We start from the raw sequence: 19,739 nt of genomic DNA on the forward strand, positions 1-19,739 counted from the left end.
TATATTTTTTAAGTTAAAGAATGTTCAATACCCAAAGACAAATGTTTAAGAACATGGTAAATGTTACGGTTTTCAATGTTTAAACTTCTTTTCATATACATCAGAAATCAGGCTGTATTTCTCCTCTTCAAATATATACAATAAATACTGAAGCATGATTCCAAAGAATTATTGCTCCATCTCTAAATCCCAGACACCTGACTGCAATTTCCAGTAACACTAAACTTGAGGCTACTAGTATAACGCAGCACCTTTTTTTTTTAATGTTTACTTATTGATTTTAGAGAGAGAGAGAGAGAGAGAGAGAGAAAGAGACAGGAACATCAATCTGTTCCTGTATGTGCCCGGACCAGGGATCGAACCGGCAACCTCTGTGCTTCGGGACGATGTTCTAACCAACTGAGCTAACTGGCCAGGGCAACTCAGCACCTTTTTTAAGATTTTATTTATTCATTATAGAGAGGGAAGAGAGAGAGAGAGAGAGAGAGAGAGAGAGAGAGAGAGAAGGGGGGAGGAGCAGGAAGCATCAACTCCCATATGTGCCTTGACCAGGCAAGCCCAAGGTTTTGAACCGGCAACCTCAGCGTTTCCAGGTTGACGCTTTATCCACTGCGCCACCACAGGTCAGGCAACTCAGTACCTTTTTTAAATGAGAAACAAAATGTAAACATCTTGGGGCAGGGTAATAAACATTAGCATTGATTTCACTGTAGTGAGAAATCTCTTTCCAATAAAGAAAACAGTTCCAGAATGTGGGGTGGGAATAGGGGGGTGAGAAAGGGAAGAAATCTTACCACTAAATTGATTTTGCAAAGTAATTTTTATCTAGTTTACTAGCAATTTCACAGAAACCAGGAGTAATTACAGCTGAGAACAGAATAAGCATCTAAATTTATCTTCCTTTAGGTTTTCTTTTTTTATTGACAATAGTTACTTCCACAGCACAAATACACTGCTTAGCTCCACCATAAACACTGCTGACAAGTGCCAAAGAAACTTTCTAAGAAAACCTTTTTATTAACGAGACTACCTAAAATAACACAGCTTCAAAAACCAAGTAAAAAATAAGACAATAAGACAGTTCCAGAAAAAGCAAATACTGAGAACTTTAGTGGCAGCTAAACCCCCAAAGCAGAAGACCAGTGAAGCTAGTATAATGAATAGTATATGTCAGTGGCACAAGTCTGAGATGTAGCTTTGTCACTATGTAACCCTAAGCAACTCACTTTACTACTTCTTTTCACTCATGGTCACACAGACACCAATAATCAAAAAGGTTCAATGAAGATATGTAAAGCTCCCTTCCTACCACAGGAAACACTGAGCAGGCCAAAGCCCTACACTCCCTTTTCACTTTCAGCCTCTCCAGTTTTTGCCTTCCCTAACTATCACCAGAGTCCTCCCCCACTCATTTAAGGTGTTATTACTACATATACTGTGACTACACAAAAACCTAACCTCAAATAATGCTCTAAAATGAACACTGTGTACATTTCTACTGGTTATGGTTACCTAAAAAGTAAATTAAGTCACTATAATGTGGACACGTAACCCTAAGTTACAAAGTAGTGTCTAACCAACCTTTTAGTCATTGGCGATTGCCATCGTTTTCCCATCTGCATCCTGAGAGCAGTGGAGAAAAACAAATGTCAAGAATTTCATTCACCAAATTATTTACTTCAATGGTGTTAAGTATCACTAATGGAGATATATTTTTTAAATATTCAAAGATGTTCGAGAATTAATACTACGATTTAACTGGTACTCTAGTCATGCACACATACAACATGGTGGTATAAATCTCACAAAGTCATTAATTAGCTAAGGACCACCAAACAAAGCAAACCCCCACCCCGAACAAAATCCAATCACATCCTTTTATCCTTAAAATAGAGTTAGCCAAGTTCTAAAATAAGCTGTAGCCCATCCCTTAAGTTATGAAGTTTCATCACTATAAAAGAGCAGTGAAGACTACTGAAGAAAAGACATTACCGAGGGGAAGGCTCTTTCTGGCGCTTTCGAGGTGATGGAGAGGCACTCCGGGAAGGGGAATGTCTCCGCCGCCTGCCTACCTCACCGTTCTTCACATGGGACCTCTTGGGTCGCTCATCTTCTGAGGAAGAGGAGGAGCCAGAATCTATAATTACAAAATAAACAAATTATTACAGTAAATCTGTGCTTAAAAAAAGTCTGTCCACGGTTTCTGAATCTAAGTGGAGTATCCAAATTAGCAAATTCATGAACATAAGCAGACATGTCTACAAACCACCTCTGAACAAAGGCAATACCAGTATGTGCTCAATGACTTGAAATCCAGGTACAAATAAAAATACATAATCATTATTATTACATAAATAATAAACCAGTGGTTTTCAACTGCCAGTCCGTGCAAGAGTTCACCATCCTGATGGTGTATGAAGATTATAGAGTCTATAATCATTGCACCTATAATCTTCATGCAACATCAAAGTAGTGAACTCTTGTGGACCAGCGGCTGAAAACCACTGCTATAAATCATTTCCACAGCAAAATCCAAGGAGACCCAATGACTTTTAAGAATCTATAGTGTTATTCCTAAAAACTAAATAAAGCTCAAAAAACATTTCAATTACTTGATTCTTTTTTTTTTTTACAGAGTCAGAGAGAGGGATAGACAGACAGGAACAGAGAGATGAGAAGCTTCAATCATTAGTTTTTCGTTGCGTGTTGCGACTTCTTAGTTGTTCACTGATTGCTTTCTCATATGTGCCTTGACTGCGGGCCTTCAGCAGACTGAGTAACCCCTTGCTGGAGCCAGCAATCCTGGGTCCAAGCTGGTGAGCTTTTTGCTCAAACCAGATGAGCCCGCGCTCAAGCTGGCAACCTCAGGGTCTCAAACCTGGGTCCTTCCACATCCCAGTCCAACGCTCTATCCACTGCGCCATCACCTGATCAGGCAATTACTTGATTCTTATTACTCTAAGTACTCTACAGGCTTTGGAAAGTCTGGTTAGGGTCTAAATACTGGCTTCCATGTCCCTAGCATTTATTGAACAAATCTTTTGTAACATTTCCTACAGGCCTGGAGCAACTCCTAAGAGAAAAACATCAATTGTTTCCATATGCTTTCCTTAACTTGAAATAACCAGTTCCCCAAATATCAACAAAGTTCCAAATATCAAAAAACACCTAAGACCTATAAGCATTTTCAAGCCTTTCCATGATAAACCTTGCCTTAAAAGAGTTGCAAAAGCTGTATAGCTTTTACTTGACAATGCCACTGTGGGATGCTTTGGTTTCACTTTTATAAATGAAAAAAAGGCAATGCCTAGACTCAGCTACAAATACTAACTGAACTACTATAATAAAGTCAGAAGACCTGGTTTAAAAATCAGGTTGTTGTGTACATACTCTAATTCAAAATTTTCACTTTTAATAATTATTTTATAGATACATTTACACAGTACACAAAAAGAATTAGAAGCAATCTAAATGTCCCAAAAGTTGACTAGTTCACTAAATTACAGAATATTACAATAAAGAAGTATGGTAGACCCATTAGAACAGGGGAAGATATCTGGATATATTACATTAAAAAGGCAGACAACATTACCTACAATTTGAGGTTGTGTGGGCTTTGTTGTTTTTCCTTTTTAAACCAGATTCTTAAATGTGCACAGAAATTTTCTGAATAAAAGCTCTGGGGCCTGACTGGTGGTGGCGCAATGGATAGAGCATCAACCTGGGTTGCTGAGATCGCAGGTTCGAAACCCCGAGGTTGCGTGCCCAGATCATCAACATGATCCCAAGGTCACTAGCTCAGCTGGAGCCCCCAAGTCAAGGTACATGTGAAAATAATGAATGAACAATTAAAGTGCCACAACTACACGTTGATGCTTCTTCTCTCCCTTGCTATCTCTTGTTTGCATGCACAGTCTCTCCTCTCAAAAACAAACAAAAACTTTGGAATTGGGAAAAGAATACTTTTTTCTCTATGTAGGCACAAATATATTTCTCCTGGGTATACAGATCTTAAGTATTTTTTATTAAAAAAATCTAAGTGTAAAAAAAACTTAAATCAGTGTCCATACCAGACGAAGACTGCTGGTTCTGTCGTCTATACTGACGTCTCTGCTGCACAGAATCTGCTGCAGCCATTTTGCCACCTTTATCTTCTTCTGAAAGATGGGTGCATTTAGAAAGTGTTTCTTTAGTTATCATACAAGAAAACGTAACATATCTGAATAGGAAATGGGTCTCTCAAATCTTTATTGAATTAAGTCACACAATACAACTAACACACACACACTCTCTCTCTCTTTCTCTCTCACTCACCCACCCACCTTTATTTTTTTACAGAGAAGGCGCTTAAAATGCCAATTTAAATGCCAATTTAGACTATCACCACCAAATGTAATAAAAATGTAAACTTATTTAGGCATTTGATACAGGTTGGGCTGGGTGCCAAGCACTGAATAAATGTTAATTTCAGTTAATTGACAAAAACCTTAAGGATACTGTTATCTATCTACATTTCAGATATGAAAACAAATGAGACAAGGATAATTTAAGTAACTAAGCAAACAAAAAGCAGTTAAGCAGTGGAGTCTGGGATTCAAACCAGGTTGGTATGACTTCAGAATCCTAGCTCTTACCTGTACACCATATATTTTAATTTAATCTTTAACCAGAAGAGTTTGATCAAATCTGCAACAAATCTAATACAGCTTAAAACAAACACACAAAACTTACCTGATTCAGATAACTCTACTTTTCTAGGCTTGGGTGCTGGTGAAGGGGACTCTCTTTTTTCTGTACCTTTATGTTTTGTCACTAAAAAGAGTATGGGGGGAAAACCCATTTACAAGAAGAAATCAAAACAAAGCTTCACAAGACACCTTATCAATACAAAAACAGGCATGACTATTCTCATAAAGAATTTACAGAGAATTCAAAAAGAATTACAAAATTCTGTAGGATCTTTTTGTCATCTAAATAGTACAAGTAGAAGCAAGAAATTTTAAATGTTGGATGAAAAGCCTCAAAAAGTTCTATACTGACTTAGAATCTTGAGATTTACTCCAAAAAAAAAAAAAAAAAGTTAAGTAGGAGCTGTTTCTGAGTACAACAAGCTTTATGATATGTATAACATTCAGCCCAGTAAACCTGTGTTCTATGTCACAACTTAGAAGTCTATGGAAGTGTCATCAGCATAAAGAGCCTTCAAACACCTACTATGGGTAGGTTCAGAAAACAGATAAATGATTAAGAAATTAAATCTGCTAAAATTTTCAGAGAAATATTTGGTCTGAAGAAGAATGAACTAGCCACCAAGAGACTGTAGGCTCTTTATGTAGAATATAACCTCACAAAATAGCCTGAGAGATTTAAACTACCTAGAATAATATAAACCTTCACAATAGTAAAAAATAATTAAATACTAAGGCTGGAAGATTCTTTCCAAAGCTGAGAAAAAAGAAGGAAAAAAGTAGTAGCAGCTCTGAAATATACCGAGGACAGTAAGAGAGCTGGAGGTACCTTATGAATTATCCAACTTACCTTAAGTCCTATTAAGCACGGCTAATATCACCTCCCCTCATTTTACAAGAGCTATTGAAGGTTTAAAAAAGAAGTAACTTCAAAGTCACAGATAATTTAAGTGAACGAGGATCTAGCTGTAACACTTTATTTTTAGGGTATAGGCTTTAATTTCCAACAACTACTAGATCTGTCTATGATATCCATCCATTGCTTCAACTAAAATCAAGTCATGGAGATATAATCATTATAATTTCTTATCATACATTAACCTGAGAACTACTGATCTAAAACAGCAATCTCATTTACGTTAATGTTGTCAAACTGGAGAATTACCTACTGTACTTTTTTTTTTTTTACAGAGACAGAGTCAGAGAGAGGGATAGATAGGGACAGACAGACAGGAACGGAGAGAGATGAGAAGCATCAATTCTTTGTTGTGGCACCTTAGTCGTTCATTGATTGCTTTCTCATATGTGCCTTGACCTTGGGGCTACAGCAGACCTAGTAACCCTTTGCTCAAGCTAGCGACCTTGGGTCCAAGCTAGTGAGCTTTATGTTCAAGCCAGATGAGCCCGCACTCAAGCTGGAAACGTTGGGGGTCTCGAACCTGGGTCCTCTGCATCCCAAGCCAATGCTCTATCCACTGCGCCACCACCTGGTCAGGCACTACTGTACTTTTCAAACAACCAGCATTTTAACAATTCTTACCTAATAAGCCCTTTGGATTGAGTAAAGAATGGGTAACACCTAATTAGTTATCATAAAATATGGTAGCACTGTAAGTGCATTTAAAACTTGTCCCCATTTTAGAGAAAAAGGGGAAAGGAGAGGGAGAGAGAAACACCAATTTGTTTTCCACTCATTCCTACATTCACTGGTTGATTCCTGTATGTGCCCTGACAAAGTATAGAACCCGCAACCTTGGCATAGCTGGATACACTCCAACTGAACTACCCAGCACATTTCTTTAAAGGCATGCAAGTTATCTAGAAACCCACATGTCCAACTTACCACCTTGGACAACTGTGTTGCTAAAATGTATCTGGATGTCAGCATGCATTTTCCCTCAAGAAACATAAAAATGTGGTAGTATTTGCAAGATACAACTGGTGGCGGTGCAGCGGATAAAATTGACCAGGGACGCTGAGGTCCCAGGTTTAAAACCCCGGCTTGAGCCCAAAGATCACTGGCTTGGCTGAAGTCCCCCAGTCAAGGAACATATGAAAAGCAATCAATGAACATTAAAGTGCTACAACTATGAGTTTATGCTTCTCATCTCTCCTCCCTGCCCTTCTCTCACCTTTAAACAGAAAAAAGAGCAAGATGGCTCGCAAATAATACAACTGAACTATAACATAACTGACATCTTTTCTCATAGAAATACGTACTTGGGAGTTTTTTCTTAATCAACTCTCATTAATGGCTTAGCTAAAACAATATAATTATTGTTAACACAGTCAAACCAGTAGACAAGTATCTACTATATACCCCTACTCTGGTTCAGTGACTGAGTTGCAGCATTAACATTATAATAGGCCCTAGCTGGTTAGCTCAGATGGTTAAGAGCACTGTCCCCAAACCACAAAGGTTGCAGTTTGATCTCTGGTCAGGGCACACACAGGAAGCAACCAGGGAATGCATGACTGAATGGAACAACAAATGAGTGCTTCCCTTCCCCTTCACCCCCTCTCCCTCCCTCTTCTCTCTGTCTCTTTAAAAATCAATAAAAATTAAGCCCTGGCCAGAAAGCTCAGCTGGTTGCATTGTTCCAGAGCCCGAAGATCCCTGGTTCAATTCCCCAGTCAGGGCACATATACAGGAGCATCTCAATGTTCCTAGTCATTCTAGCATAAAGTCAGAAATCTTCTGAATCAACTGAAAAACCAGCATTTGGGGGGGGGGGTATTTTTCTGAAGTGAGAAGCAGGGAGGCAGAGACAGACTCCCGCATGCACCCAACTAGGATCCACCCGGCATGCCCACCAGGGAGCAATGCTCTGCCCATCTAGGTGGGCAAAACCAAAATACATCTAGGGTGTTGCTCTGATGCCATGGGAGCCATTCTAGTGCCTGAGGCGGAGGCCATGGAGCCATCCTCAATGCCTGGGCCAACTTTGCTCCAATAGAGCCTTAGCTGCAGGAGGGAAGAGAGTAACAGAGAGAAAGGAGGGGGGGAAGAGTGGAGAAGTAAATGGGCAGTGTGTCCTGGCTGGGAATCGAACCCAGAACTTCCACACACCAGGTTGGCGCTCTATTGCTGAGCCGACTGGCCAGGGCCGAAAAACCAGTATTTTAAATCTACTTCAACAGACTTGCCCAAAAGATCACTTACAAGCACTACAGCCAGAATTAATAAAATAATCACTTAGTATCTACAGGTATGATTTATATGGCTAAACTGACCTGAACTCAAAACTACCACCACCACCACAGGCATAGATCCTCAAAAATATGCTGCATCATATATCCTAATAATGTCTGACCGATGGTGGCACAGTAGGTAATAGAGCACTGACACAGGACGCTGAGGTCCCAGGTTTGAAACCCCAAGGCCACCAGCTTGAGAAATGGGTCACTAGTTTGTCTGGAGCCCCCTGGTCAAGGCACAAATGAGAATCAATCAATGAACAACTAAAGTGCTGCAACTATGAGTTTATACATCTCATCTCTCTCCCCCCTAAAAAAATTTTTGCACTGATTTCAAAGCACTATTTTATGTACTGAAATATCAATTTAACGATGATATGCCACTGATAATAAAATGCTTCCTGAAGACCCCCTTCAAATGTAGGAGCAAAAATAGATTTCCAGTTGTTCCTATGGAAAATAATACAGTAATTAATAAATAGTAAAAGAATAAACTTTTGCATACTTCTGCCCCACCTTGTACATTATATATACTCCAAATAATTTACCTTTTAAATTCCCCAAAATACTTTTCCTGCCACTCTCCCACTCCATTTGTCACCATCAACAGCAGAACCTTCACTTAAAACCCCAACTGGTGACTACTACATGAATTACAAAAGTAAAATCTATTACATTTCAATGTCATTGCTCTTATTAGCAATGAAGACTGCAAAGAAATTTCTGAAACCATACTGCCAGGTACAGAACCTAAAGACTTTTATCCTGCCCTCCCATTTCCCTCCTTCAGAAACCAAAATACACATTTTGGAGTAGGAGAGTTGGACCAAGTCTACATTTTCAACTGGGAATCAGAACCCAAATTCTAGTCTTGGCTGGTTGACCTTGACCAAATCACTTAATCTGAGAACCTGTTTCTTGATGACAACAATCTCTAAAGTTATTTCTAGCTCTGAAATTTTATCACAGATGGCTGGGATCACTTAACTGTAAAGTTATTTCCAAGTGGTTAGAACCAATATTCAGCTTCAGTGGTCACAAGGCAGCCTCTGAATACACTGATCACAGTACGTCTCGTCTCTTTGGCTGGGTTGTGTCCGAACATGAAAAGATCTGTCCCAGAATCCATAGGAATAGAACTACCATATTTCCTCATGTATAAGACGCACTTTCTCCCTAAATTTGGGGTCTAAAAACTGGGTGTGTCTTATACAGTGGTTGTAGATTTTTTTACTTGCATCTCCCACTTTTTCGTGCTTGTTTTTGTGCTCATTGTTGAAGACAGTGATTTGTCATTAGAAACAGATGAGAACAAGCTAATGGCTGGGAGTTTTGACAGTGATAAGGAGTTGTATAAATTTCATGATGAATAAAACCTGAGTTCAATAATTTGATGTAATACTGATCAGAATTGCAACCAGAGCCATTCTAACACCAGAGGGGGAAGCCATGGTGCCATTCTCAGCGCCCAGGCCAACTTTGCTCCAGTGGAGCCTTGGCTGCAGGAGCGGAAGAGAGAGTCAGAGAGAAAGAAGAGGGGGACGGGTGGAGAAGCAGATGAGCGCTTCTCCTGTGTGCCCCAGCCGGAAATCGAACCCAGGACTTCCACACGCCAGGCCAACACTCTACCGCTGAGCCAACCAGCCAGGGATCCCCTTTCACTGTTGATTGCTTATCTATGCCTGAACATAAGAGTTCAAAAGACGCAAAGCGTCTAGATATCAACAAATTGCAGGAGGGGTGGGGACAGAGAGACAAAGCAGCAGAATGCTGATTAGAAATTCATTAAAATATAGTCAAAATTTCACCCATCCCATTTTATTTTGTTTTTGACCTGAAAATTTAAATATGATCAGAGCAACTAAACATTGCTCCTTAAAGCCATTGCTACAGCAGCTTTTTAGATTTCGCCCTCCCCCACTACTCACCTTTACAGCTGTTTAGTACAGCCTTAGGCACTAGAGGCCCAACTCCACTCAAACAGATCCTACAGCATGCATTTAATAAAGGAACAACCTCAACTGACCACAACCTTCACTCAGACTAACAGCATTCCACTTGCCTGGCAGGATCACAGATCATAAATTCCTCAGAAATCAATCTACTGAATAAAGAAAGGACAACACTCAATAATCTGCCTAGATCCTAAATTTAAAAAAAAAATCACCTTTTAAGAGGACACCATGCCCTGGCCGGTTGGCTCAGCGGTAGAGCGTCGGCCTAGCGTGCGGAGGACCCGGGTTCGATTCCCGGCCAGGGCACACAGGAGAAGCGCCCATTTGCTTCTCCACCCCTCCGCCGCGCTTTCCTCTCTGTCTCTCTCTTCCCCTCCCGCAACCAAGGCTCCATTGGAGCAGAGATGGCCCGGGCGCTGGGCATGGCTCTGTGGCCTCTGCCTCAGGCGCTAGAGTGGCTCTGGTCACAATATGGCGACGCCCAGGATGGGCAGAGCATCGCCCCCTGGGGGGCAGAGCACCGCCCCTGGTGGGCGGGCCGGGTGGATCCCGGTCGGGCCCATGTGGGAGTCTGTCTGACTGTCTCTCCCTGTTTCCAGCTTCAGAAAAATGAAAAAAGGACACCATGTCCTTCCTTAGAGAGCCCAATGTGACCAAGAAAAGAATTAAAAAGAATATGAAATCCTCAAACAAGGTATCCAACAAAAAAATCCTTTATAACGGGAAAGTTAACTAGTCTCAAAGTAATATAATGATTCCTTATCATGATGACACAACTTGGTAAGTTACCCAAAATCCAACAACCCTGACTATTAACATTTTTTTCTACCTACTCTATGCCAGAGGGAACTGCTAAAAACAAACACATTTCAAGTCCATTCCAACAAATTCCAAAAACTTTAAGCAGGAAAGAAGAGGTGAGCCTCTAAACAATTTACAAAGAACATCACATATAAACATTACCCAGCTACTTCATACTTTGTAGAGAGAGAGGGAACACTTTGTAAGCAAATGAGAAAGAACAGTTTTTATTTGATTTTACCTTTACCTGAAGTTCTCCCTGGAGAAACAGAAATACGGCTTTTCCTTGTTCGGTTTGACTGCTGGGGTGTTGGGGAATGACGAGTTTTTGGTGGAGGAGTTGCTGGGGGCGATGGCCTATGCCGTCGCCTTGGAGGACTTGCTGAAGGAGACAACCTCCGCGTTTTTCGAGGGGGGCTGGATGTCCTCTTAGGAGGCTTCTTTGGTGGTGACCGGGAATGAGACGAAGAAGAGGATGAACTACTCCCAGACAAGGATGCTGATGAACGCCTTCTTCTGTGGAATAAAGTATTCATACTCAGTAACTGCACACTTACAAAGAATGACCATACAGGTATGTACAGTTTATAAAAAAATACAGCTACTTTTATCCAACTTTTGAGTTTATGTAGCTAAGCATATACATTAGTTGTTGAAAATGGGAAATAAAACCATAACCTAGCACAGGAAACAGCTAGCTCTGAGACTATAAAGAAATAAATTACTCTGATAAACCCATGTTTGAGTTGTCTTTCCAGTTATAAAATATGTTGAGTGCTAATATAATAACTAACCAGTCTCTTTCTTCCTCAGGAATGATACCAGTGTTTGGAGTTTGCATATAAAATTTGGGTGGTATAAAGTATTTTCCATTTAATAACACAATATCTAGCAACCTTTAAGTTGCACTTTAAGAGATGTGCAAGATTAGAAATTCATTTAGCTACATAAACTTAGAAGCAGGGGCCTCTCGAATTCTGCGGCAAAATTTGTGGTAAGTTCTGTTGCAATTATGTGTACCTGCAGAATTCACCTTTGGCAGAAGAATTCCTGAGAACCTGAAAAAAAGAAACCCTACCTTAAGTGTGAGATAAACACTGCCTGAAAGGGAATCTTACACAATCTGCAAAATATTTTGATTGCTAAATGGCTTAGTAAGCACAATTAAAACATGCTCTTTGCAAAACTCCAATGTAAGAAATAGCTGTTTCCACTAACCTTTTACTAGAAAGCACTGGTGTTACTTTTCTCTTACTAAGAAATAATCAGTTTTAGAAGTGTGATGCCTAAACTTACTGACCATTTATATCAGTATTAATATCAATTCTATAATTTTAATAGCTATAAAAATGATTCAATATACCTTGATAAGTCCTCTCCATAGAAAAATATTATCTTTTAAAAAACTACGGAACTCTGAAAAACCTCAGACTGCAGATACAATAAAAATTATGGAGCTTACTGTTCCCTCTATTTCCAAATTGATTCAGTTACCTGAAAAAACCTTAAAAGTCTCAGACACAAAGTTTTATTTTAAATGTAATCTGAAGCATAACCATCAGCATTCCTTCCAAAAACAGATGAAATGCCTTGTCAGGGCAGATACAGCAACACACTTTCTCTTAAAAGTGATAGATGAAAACATTTTACTTCGTGTTAATTTTAAGATGATTTTTAAAAAAGAGCATTGGGACCCTGACCAGTCGGCTCAGCAGTAGAGCATCGGCCTGGCGAGTGGATGTCCCGGGTTTGATTCCAGGTCAGGGCACACAGAAGCGCCCATCTGCTTCTCCACCCCTTCCTCTTTCCTTTCTCTCTGGTTCTCTCTTCCCCTCCTGCAGCCAAGACTCCATTGGAGCAAAGTTAGCCCCAAGCGCTGAGGATGGCTCCATGGCCTCTGTCTCAGGCACTAGAATGGCTCCGGTGGCATTGGAGCAACAGCCCAGATGGGCAGAGCATCACCCTCTGGTGGGCATGCCAGATGGACCCATTTGGGAACATCCAGGAGTCTGTCCACCTGCCTCCCCACTTCTCACTTCAGGGAAAAAAAAAAAAAAAAGAGCATTGGTATTAACAAGGCTACTTTAATTCCTAATCTCTTAAAAAATAACCAGACACTAAACTGCTTATAATGGTTTTATTTCTGAAATGGGATTATGCCTAATTCTTAATTTTGTTATTTCCATTTGAGTTCATAGTAAGTGCTCAAATGACAAAAAACATTAAAAAATATATAAATGGGTTATTTTCATACTGATAAAAAAGCAGCTTATTGGCTGGCTCTGTAGTCTACTTTTCAGAAGCCAGTGGTACTAAAAGCTAAGAAAGTGGGAAAGTGACTAATTTTCTTACTTGATAGGATTTCTTGGTGGGGTTTGAAAGGATAAAAGAAGAAATATCAATAAGATGGTAAATTTCTTCTTTTTTTATTTTCCAACACTAGCATAATCTTTCATTGCAAATAGTGTTACACCTCAAATGAGGCTCTTTGGAAAACATCTACTACGCAGAAGTTATTTCTTCCAGGACACTAATACAAAGATTAGAATATAATATACTTTCATACAGCTGACACATTAAAAAAAAAAAAAAGGGCAGAAAGAAAAAAAAAAGAAAACTCACCGCCTCACTGGAGATCTGCTCCTTCTGTGCCGGGGTGGAGGAGGCATTCGTCTTGGTGGAGTTCTTCTGCGAGGAGATGGCCGCCTTCTTGGGCTTGGCCGCCTTCTAGGTGAGTATGATCTGCCATAAGAAACAAAATTAGTATTGAAAGTCAGCCCTCAACACAAGCATTTGTTAAAAATTAAAAAAATTTTTAAAAAGCCTGATCAGGCGGTGGCGTAGTGGATAGTGTCGGACTGGGATGCGGAGGACCCAGGTTCGAGACCCCCAGGTTGCCAGCTTGAACGTAGGCTCATCTGGTTTGAGCAAAAAAGCTCACCAGCTTGGACCCAAGGTTGCTGGCTCAAACAAGGGGTCACTCGGTCTGCTGAAGGCCCGTGGTCAAGGCACATATGAGAAAGCAATCAATGAACAACTAAGGTGTCGCAACAAAAAACTGATGATTGATGCTTCTTATCTTTCTGTTCCTGTCTGTCTGTCCCTGTCTATCCCTCTAACTCTCTCTCTGACCCTGTAAAAAAAATAAAAAAAGAAACAAAAAGAAACAAAATTAGGACCTGAATAAATCAGGAACATGGAAAAAATTGCTTGACAGTATTTTTTTCAACAGCTACATTAAAAAAAAACAGATTTATGCCTGGACTGTGATGATGCAATAGATAGAACGGCCAACCTGGAATGCTGAGGTCCTTGGTTTGCCTGTTCAACAAGCAACCAATGAACCGCAACAAAAAAAACGATGATTGCTGCTTCTCATCTCTCTCCGTTCCTGTCTGTCTGTCCCTATCTATCCCTCTCTCTGTTTATTTAAAAAAAAAAGGGGGGGGATTTCAAGAGATAGAATTCCATTTACGTAGATTTTTATGAAAAACAGAGTCCTCAAAATCTCTCTGCATATCCAAATAACATTTTACTAAATGTTTTTAACTCTTTGAAACTTTTTACCTAATTCTGTCTAAAAGAGTAACACATAATCTAAGCTCTATGCAGATCCTAAAGCCACAATTCACCTTGATCTGGATCTATGGCGCCGTCGAGGTCGAGTATGAGAAGGGGAGCGAGAATGTGTCCGGGATCTGGATTTGGAACGTGACCGGGATCGTGGTCTGGTCTTCTCCTTTTCCTTTTCTTTTTTAGAATTTTTCTCTGGAGAAGGTTCTTTAGGTTCCGGTACAGGTTCAAGCTTGGGAACTTTCAGGATGTCACTATGGAGGAAAAAAAGTTTATTTCCCCCTTCTTCAACTCATACTCCTTATGAATTAAGTCATAATTCAATAAAGTTATTTCTCCTTTTAAAATGTTTTCAAAATGTGCCCTGGCCGGTTGGCTCAGCGGTAGAGCGTCGGCCTGGTGTGTGGGGGACCCGGGTTCGATTCCCGGCCAGGGCACATAGGAGAAGCGCCCATTTGCTTCTCCACCCCCACCCCCTCCTTCCTCTCTGTCTCTCTCTTCCCCTCCCGCAGCCAAGGCTCCATTGGAGCAAAGATGGCCTGGGCGCTGGGGATGGCTCCTTGGCCTCTGCCCCAGGCGCTAGAGTGGCTCTGGTTGCGGCAGAGCGACGCCCCGGAGGGGCAGAGCATCGCCCCCTGGTGGACAGAGCATCGCCCCTGGTGGGCGTGCCGGGTGGATCCCGGTCGGGCGCATGCGGGAGTCTGTCTGACTGTCTCTCCCCGTTTCCAGCTTCAGAAGAAAAAAAAAAAAAAATGTTTTCAAAATCTATGAGGACTTCTCCCAAGCTCCAAAAAATCAGTGAAATTCATGAGCAACTAACAACTCTAACTGCATAGTTTTTAAATGTGCAGAGTTGTCACAATACTGAGAAAAAAAAGCAAGTTACAGTATATAAAATATTTCAAAGAGTACAACCAAAGGACAGCAGTGGTCACCTTTGGAGTATTTTACTTAATCTCCTATACATTCTGAATTGTTCTACAAGCCGATTTTTATAATTTAATAAAAACTTTTAAAAAACCAAGTAGTTTTGTTTTAAACTCAGGTATTGTATTTGCACTCACTTACTTAGTAAAAGCCTAAAGCTGTGATATTTATAAATGGATTTTTAGCTACTCACCTAGTAGAAGTGGCCTCTTGTACTGAAGGTTCTTTTACTTTTGCTGATGGTTCTGGGAGCTCTGGAGTTTTTTCCTTCTTTTCTGGAGCAGGGGAAGGACTCCGGCTCTTGGTTCTGTGACGGGGAGATCGAGAATGACTGCGCTTTCTCTCTCTCCTGACAGGGGAAGATCGTCTTCTAGGGGAAGGAGATCTGGATTTGCGTCTAGGATAAAAGCAATTTTTTTCAGGTTTCTGAATAATGTGGATTGGGGGAGAGGATCAAAGGCAGAAGTGAGGATTAATCTTTTTTTAATTATACCATTATTGTTTATATCTGAGAAATTCCCTATGAAAATAAATACCCTATTACATTTAACTTAATAAAGAAAGGACCAAGAGAAAACCAGAAAGGCAAGCAAACCAATGATAACATTCTCTGGTTTACCAGTTATAGTGGAGGAAAGCAATGACCTGGGACTCTAAATTTTGGTTCTTAATCAGTTCCAGAGATGAGGAGAACAAAGACCAATTTTTCAAAGGGAGATGATGCTTAAAAGTACAGATGACTCTCCTGAAACACCAAGGTTGCATGTTTAACCCCTAGTCAGGGCACATATAAGAATCAACAATAAACGCATAAATAAGTGGAACAACAAATTGATGTCTACCCCCTCTTCCTGTCTCTAAAATTAAAAAAAGGACAGCTGACTCTTGAACAATGCAAGGTGTTAGGAGCACCAACTCTCCATGCAGTTGAAAATCCTCATATAACCTTTGACACCCTAAAACCTAATAACCAACTGTTGGCCAGAGCCTTACTGATGACAATTAACACATATTTTGTACGCTATATATAGTGTATGCTCTATTCTCACAATAAAGCAGGAAAAGAAATATTAAAAAGTCATAAGGGAGAGAAAATATTTTATTGAAAAAAATCTGCATAAATGAACGTGGGCAGTTCAAACCTGCATTGTGCAAGGGTCAACTTGAATAAATAGTCTCCAATAAAATTAATCAAACCCGCCTGACCAGGCGGTGGCGCAGTGGATAGAGCGTCAGACTGGGATACGGAAGGCCCAGGTTCGAGACCCCGAGGTTTCCAGCTTGAGCACGGGCTCATCTGGTTTGAGCAAAAATTCACCAGCTTGGACCCAAGGTCGCTGGCTCAAGCAAGGGGTTACTCAGTCCGCTGAAGGCCCATGGTCAAGGCACATATGAGAAAGCAATCAATGAACAACTAAGGTGTCGCAATGTGCAACGAAAAAGTAATGATTGATGCTTCTCAGTTCCTGTCTGTCTGTCCCTGTCTATCCCTCACTCGGACTCTCTGTCTCGGTAAAAAAATAAAATTAAATTAAAAAAAATTAAATTAAATTAAAAAAATCAAACCCAACCAAGTTTAGATGCAGACAGATCCCACTAGAATTCATCAGGCAGAGCACAGGTATTCCAGAAAGATGACCAGTGCATTAAAGCAATATGTTCTTCGAAAAATAAGAGAAATATATCAAAGTTGCCTAAGATAGCTTTCTTGAAAGAGAAGTCCCTTTTCCTTTTCAATGATTTCTCTAACTTCAAGTAAAACGGAAGACCTGATTCACTAATAAGTAGTTACCACTATAATTTGTGCTTAACTCTAGAAACAGTACTGTTTCCTTGCTAAGTTTTAGCATCAAATATAAATGAAAGGGAAAAGAAATTCCTCCTCCTTTTACTAATTCCAGCAGATTGCTGAAGAAATTAGTAGAACCCTAAAAATGAAAAGCCTAATTGAATCCTCACCTTTACCACAAATACAGTAGAAGCTGAGTCCTGGATTTAAAAATGGAAACCTAACCATAGTCTCACTGGAAGGAAGAAAACAAATAAAAGATCTGTTTTGGATTCAGTACAACCATCTAAGAAAAGCAGAATAGGAAATTAGAAAAGTATAATATGAACAACTAACAGACATATTTCTAATAAAAAAGGAAATGTAAAGAAAAAGAGTTGAACATTATTAAAATCAGTGGTCCCCAACCCCCAGGCCACGGACTGGTACCGGTCCACAGAGAAAGAATAAATAACTTACATTATTTGTTTTATTTATATTTAAGTCTGAACAATGTTTTATTTTTTAAAAATGACCAGATTCCCTCTGTTACATCCGTCTAAGACTCACTCTTGACGCTTGTCTTGGTCACATGATACATTTATCCGTCCCACCCTAAAGGCTGGTCTGTGAAAATATTTTCTGATATTAAACCGGTCCGTGGCCCAAAAAAAGGTTGGGGACCACTGATTAAAAAAAAAAATTAATTAAATGCTACATTTAAACTAAAGCTATATAAAAACATATCTAAATTTTGATTCAAGAATAGTTGAATAATTCACCAAGATTTTACAAACAATTATAATCAAATCATCTGTCTCAAACAACAGATGAAATAGTTTACTCCAGAAGCAAACAATAGCTCACCATGAACACTGTATGACAGGAACACAGGCTGGGTAGCTCAGCTGGTTAGTGTCATCCTGATGTGCCAAGGTTGAGGGTTCAATCCCCAGTCGGGGCACATACAAGAATCAACCAATGAATGCATAAATAAGTGGAACAACAAACTGATGTCTCTATCTCTCCCTTCCTCTCTTTCAAAATCAGTAACTTAAAATAAATTATATATAAATATATAAAAAGAAAACTGTATAATGGGGAAAATTCCCTGAATAGAGCAGTTAGCTTCTTCAGTAATGGTATAACTTGCTACACAGACTACCTTAACACTAAGGTACTCATAAAACATTAGGCGTGCATCCATTGTATTGTACCTTCGAGGGCTTCGTGACCTCTCTCTTTTTTCTCTGCTGCTTTCTTTTTCTTCCTTATCCCTCTTATCTTTGTCTTCATCTTGTTTTTTCATAGATGCCAACTTTTCTTGCTCAATCTGTAAAGATCATGTTTTCTAAGTAAACAGCTGAATATGATGAGAACAAGCCAACTGAAGACTTTGCACATCTGACACACACCATTGTCATTTCATCAGCCTCTGCTTTTCAACAAAACTGTTCTTTCCTCATCCATTAAAGGCACCCATTAAGACTGGTACTAAATAGCCTGACCAGGCGGTGGCATAGTGGCTGGAGCATCAAACTGGGATGTGGAGGACCCAGGTTCAAGACCCCGAGGTCACCAGCTTGAGCACAGGCTCTTCTGGTTTGAGCAAGGCTCATCAGCTTGAGCCCAAAGTCGCTGGCTCGAGCAAAGGGTCACTCGGTCTGCTGTAGCCACCCCCCCCCCCACCCCTGGTCAAGGCTCATATGAGAAAGCAATCAATGAACAACTAAGGAACCACAACGAAGAATTGATGTTTCTCATCTCCCTCCCTTCCTGTCTGTCTGTCCCTCTCTCTGTCTCTGCCACAAAAAAAGAAAAAAGATTGGTACTAAATAAATACTTGCTGAAAATTAATCTCTGAACTAAAGGGAATAGCTTTAATTTTTTTTCCTAAAGGAAAAGCCAAATGAAATTTTGGGTGAGAAAATTGAATTTTATAATTTCCACCCCAGAAGTTTGTAATTTACTGCCTTTGGCCACCTCTGCAGTTACACTAATGCTGTGAAACCAGTCTGACTGATCAATCCTGCCACCTCTCCTATAAAGTAAAAACAGTATACTGTCCTGGAACTCTCACATTTTCTAGGGACTTATTCAACACCAATTTTTATAGACTCTTTAGTACTTTACTTTTAAATAACTTATAATTTCACTTACTGTACATGGAATGGCTATTTTTAAGTTTATTTTAAAAAATCATTTCCACATTCATTGTAACTTTTCCGACTTAAAACATGTATTGCCTATATGAAGTCTATGCTTATCTTTTAGTTATCCCCTCCCCCTTCCAATCTAAATGATTGGACTCTTGGAAAATGACATTCTAAACTCTATGTTCGGGCTGGGAGGGAACAAGTACAGAACAAAAACTGAATGTTCAAATAAGTTACAGCAAAGCAAAACAAACAACATGCGGATCCTACCTAGCTAGGTCATGTAAAATTTAAAGTGTTTCAGCAGTCTGGACACTACTCTGTAAAATCAACCTTACAAAAAAGCAAAGTATTACCTGTCTCTGTTTTATTTCTTCTTTCTTCAGTTCTAGGAAAGCAGAGGGAATTCCGGCGATGTTTTCTTGTGCACTTAGGAGCAGGGGCCACAGTTCTCCCATAAATTCTCTAGCATTTTTTCCATTCAAAAACCCAGTCAGGTTGATTTGCATCATTTTGGAGTCTGGATTCTGCAAAAAGACATGACAGGAAGAAAAACAGGTTACTTTGAAACAAACCAACCAATCAACCTAAAACTTATTTAAATTAGTATTTTTAAGTCTACCATAGGGGCTTAAATATATATATATTCTTTTTTACTACTTTAAAAATAGTT

General features: G+C 39.8%; 1 protein-coding gene across 7 annotated transcripts in view; it reads right to left on the reverse strand.

Moving 5' to 3' along the window:
* SRRM1 (serine and arginine repetitive matrix 1) overlaps positions 1 to 19,739 on the reverse strand; it is a 37,933-nt gene that overhangs the window by 11,517 nt on the left and 6,677 nt on the right. For 2 of the 7 annotated variants that reach the window (XM_066270074.1, XM_066270080.1), the window contains 10 exons: positions 19,423 to 19,593; positions 18,128 to 18,243; positions 15,336 to 15,539; positions 14,275 to 14,469; positions 13,265 to 13,384; positions 10,884 to 11,158; positions 4,732 to 4,812; positions 4,071 to 4,157; positions 1,993 to 2,137; positions 1,582 to 1,623 (listed from right to left, as the gene is read on the reverse strand). In XM_066270074.1, coding sequence (XP_066126171.1) covers positions 1,582 to 1,623; positions 1,993 to 2,137; positions 4,071 to 4,157; positions 4,732 to 4,812; positions 10,884 to 11,158; positions 13,265 to 13,384; positions 14,275 to 14,469; positions 15,336 to 15,539; positions 18,128 to 18,243; positions 19,423 to 19,593 — 1,436 coding nt within the window. The remainder of the gene's footprint in view (positions 1 to 1,581; positions 1,624 to 1,992; positions 2,138 to 4,070; positions 4,158 to 4,731; positions 4,813 to 10,883; positions 11,159 to 13,264; positions 13,385 to 14,274; positions 14,470 to 15,335; positions 15,540 to 18,127; positions 18,244 to 19,422; positions 19,594 to 19,739) is intronic. The other 5 variants (XM_066270079.1, XM_066270076.1, XM_066270075.1 and 2 more) reach the window with 5 other exon arrangements.

Source organism: Saccopteryx bilineata, chromosome 3 (assembly GCF_036850765.1).
Source record: "Saccopteryx bilineata isolate mSacBil1 chromosome 3, mSacBil1_pri_phased_curated, whole genome shotgun sequence".
NCBI classification, from domain to species: Eukaryota; Metazoa; Chordata; class Mammalia; order Chiroptera; family Emballonuridae; genus Saccopteryx; species Saccopteryx bilineata.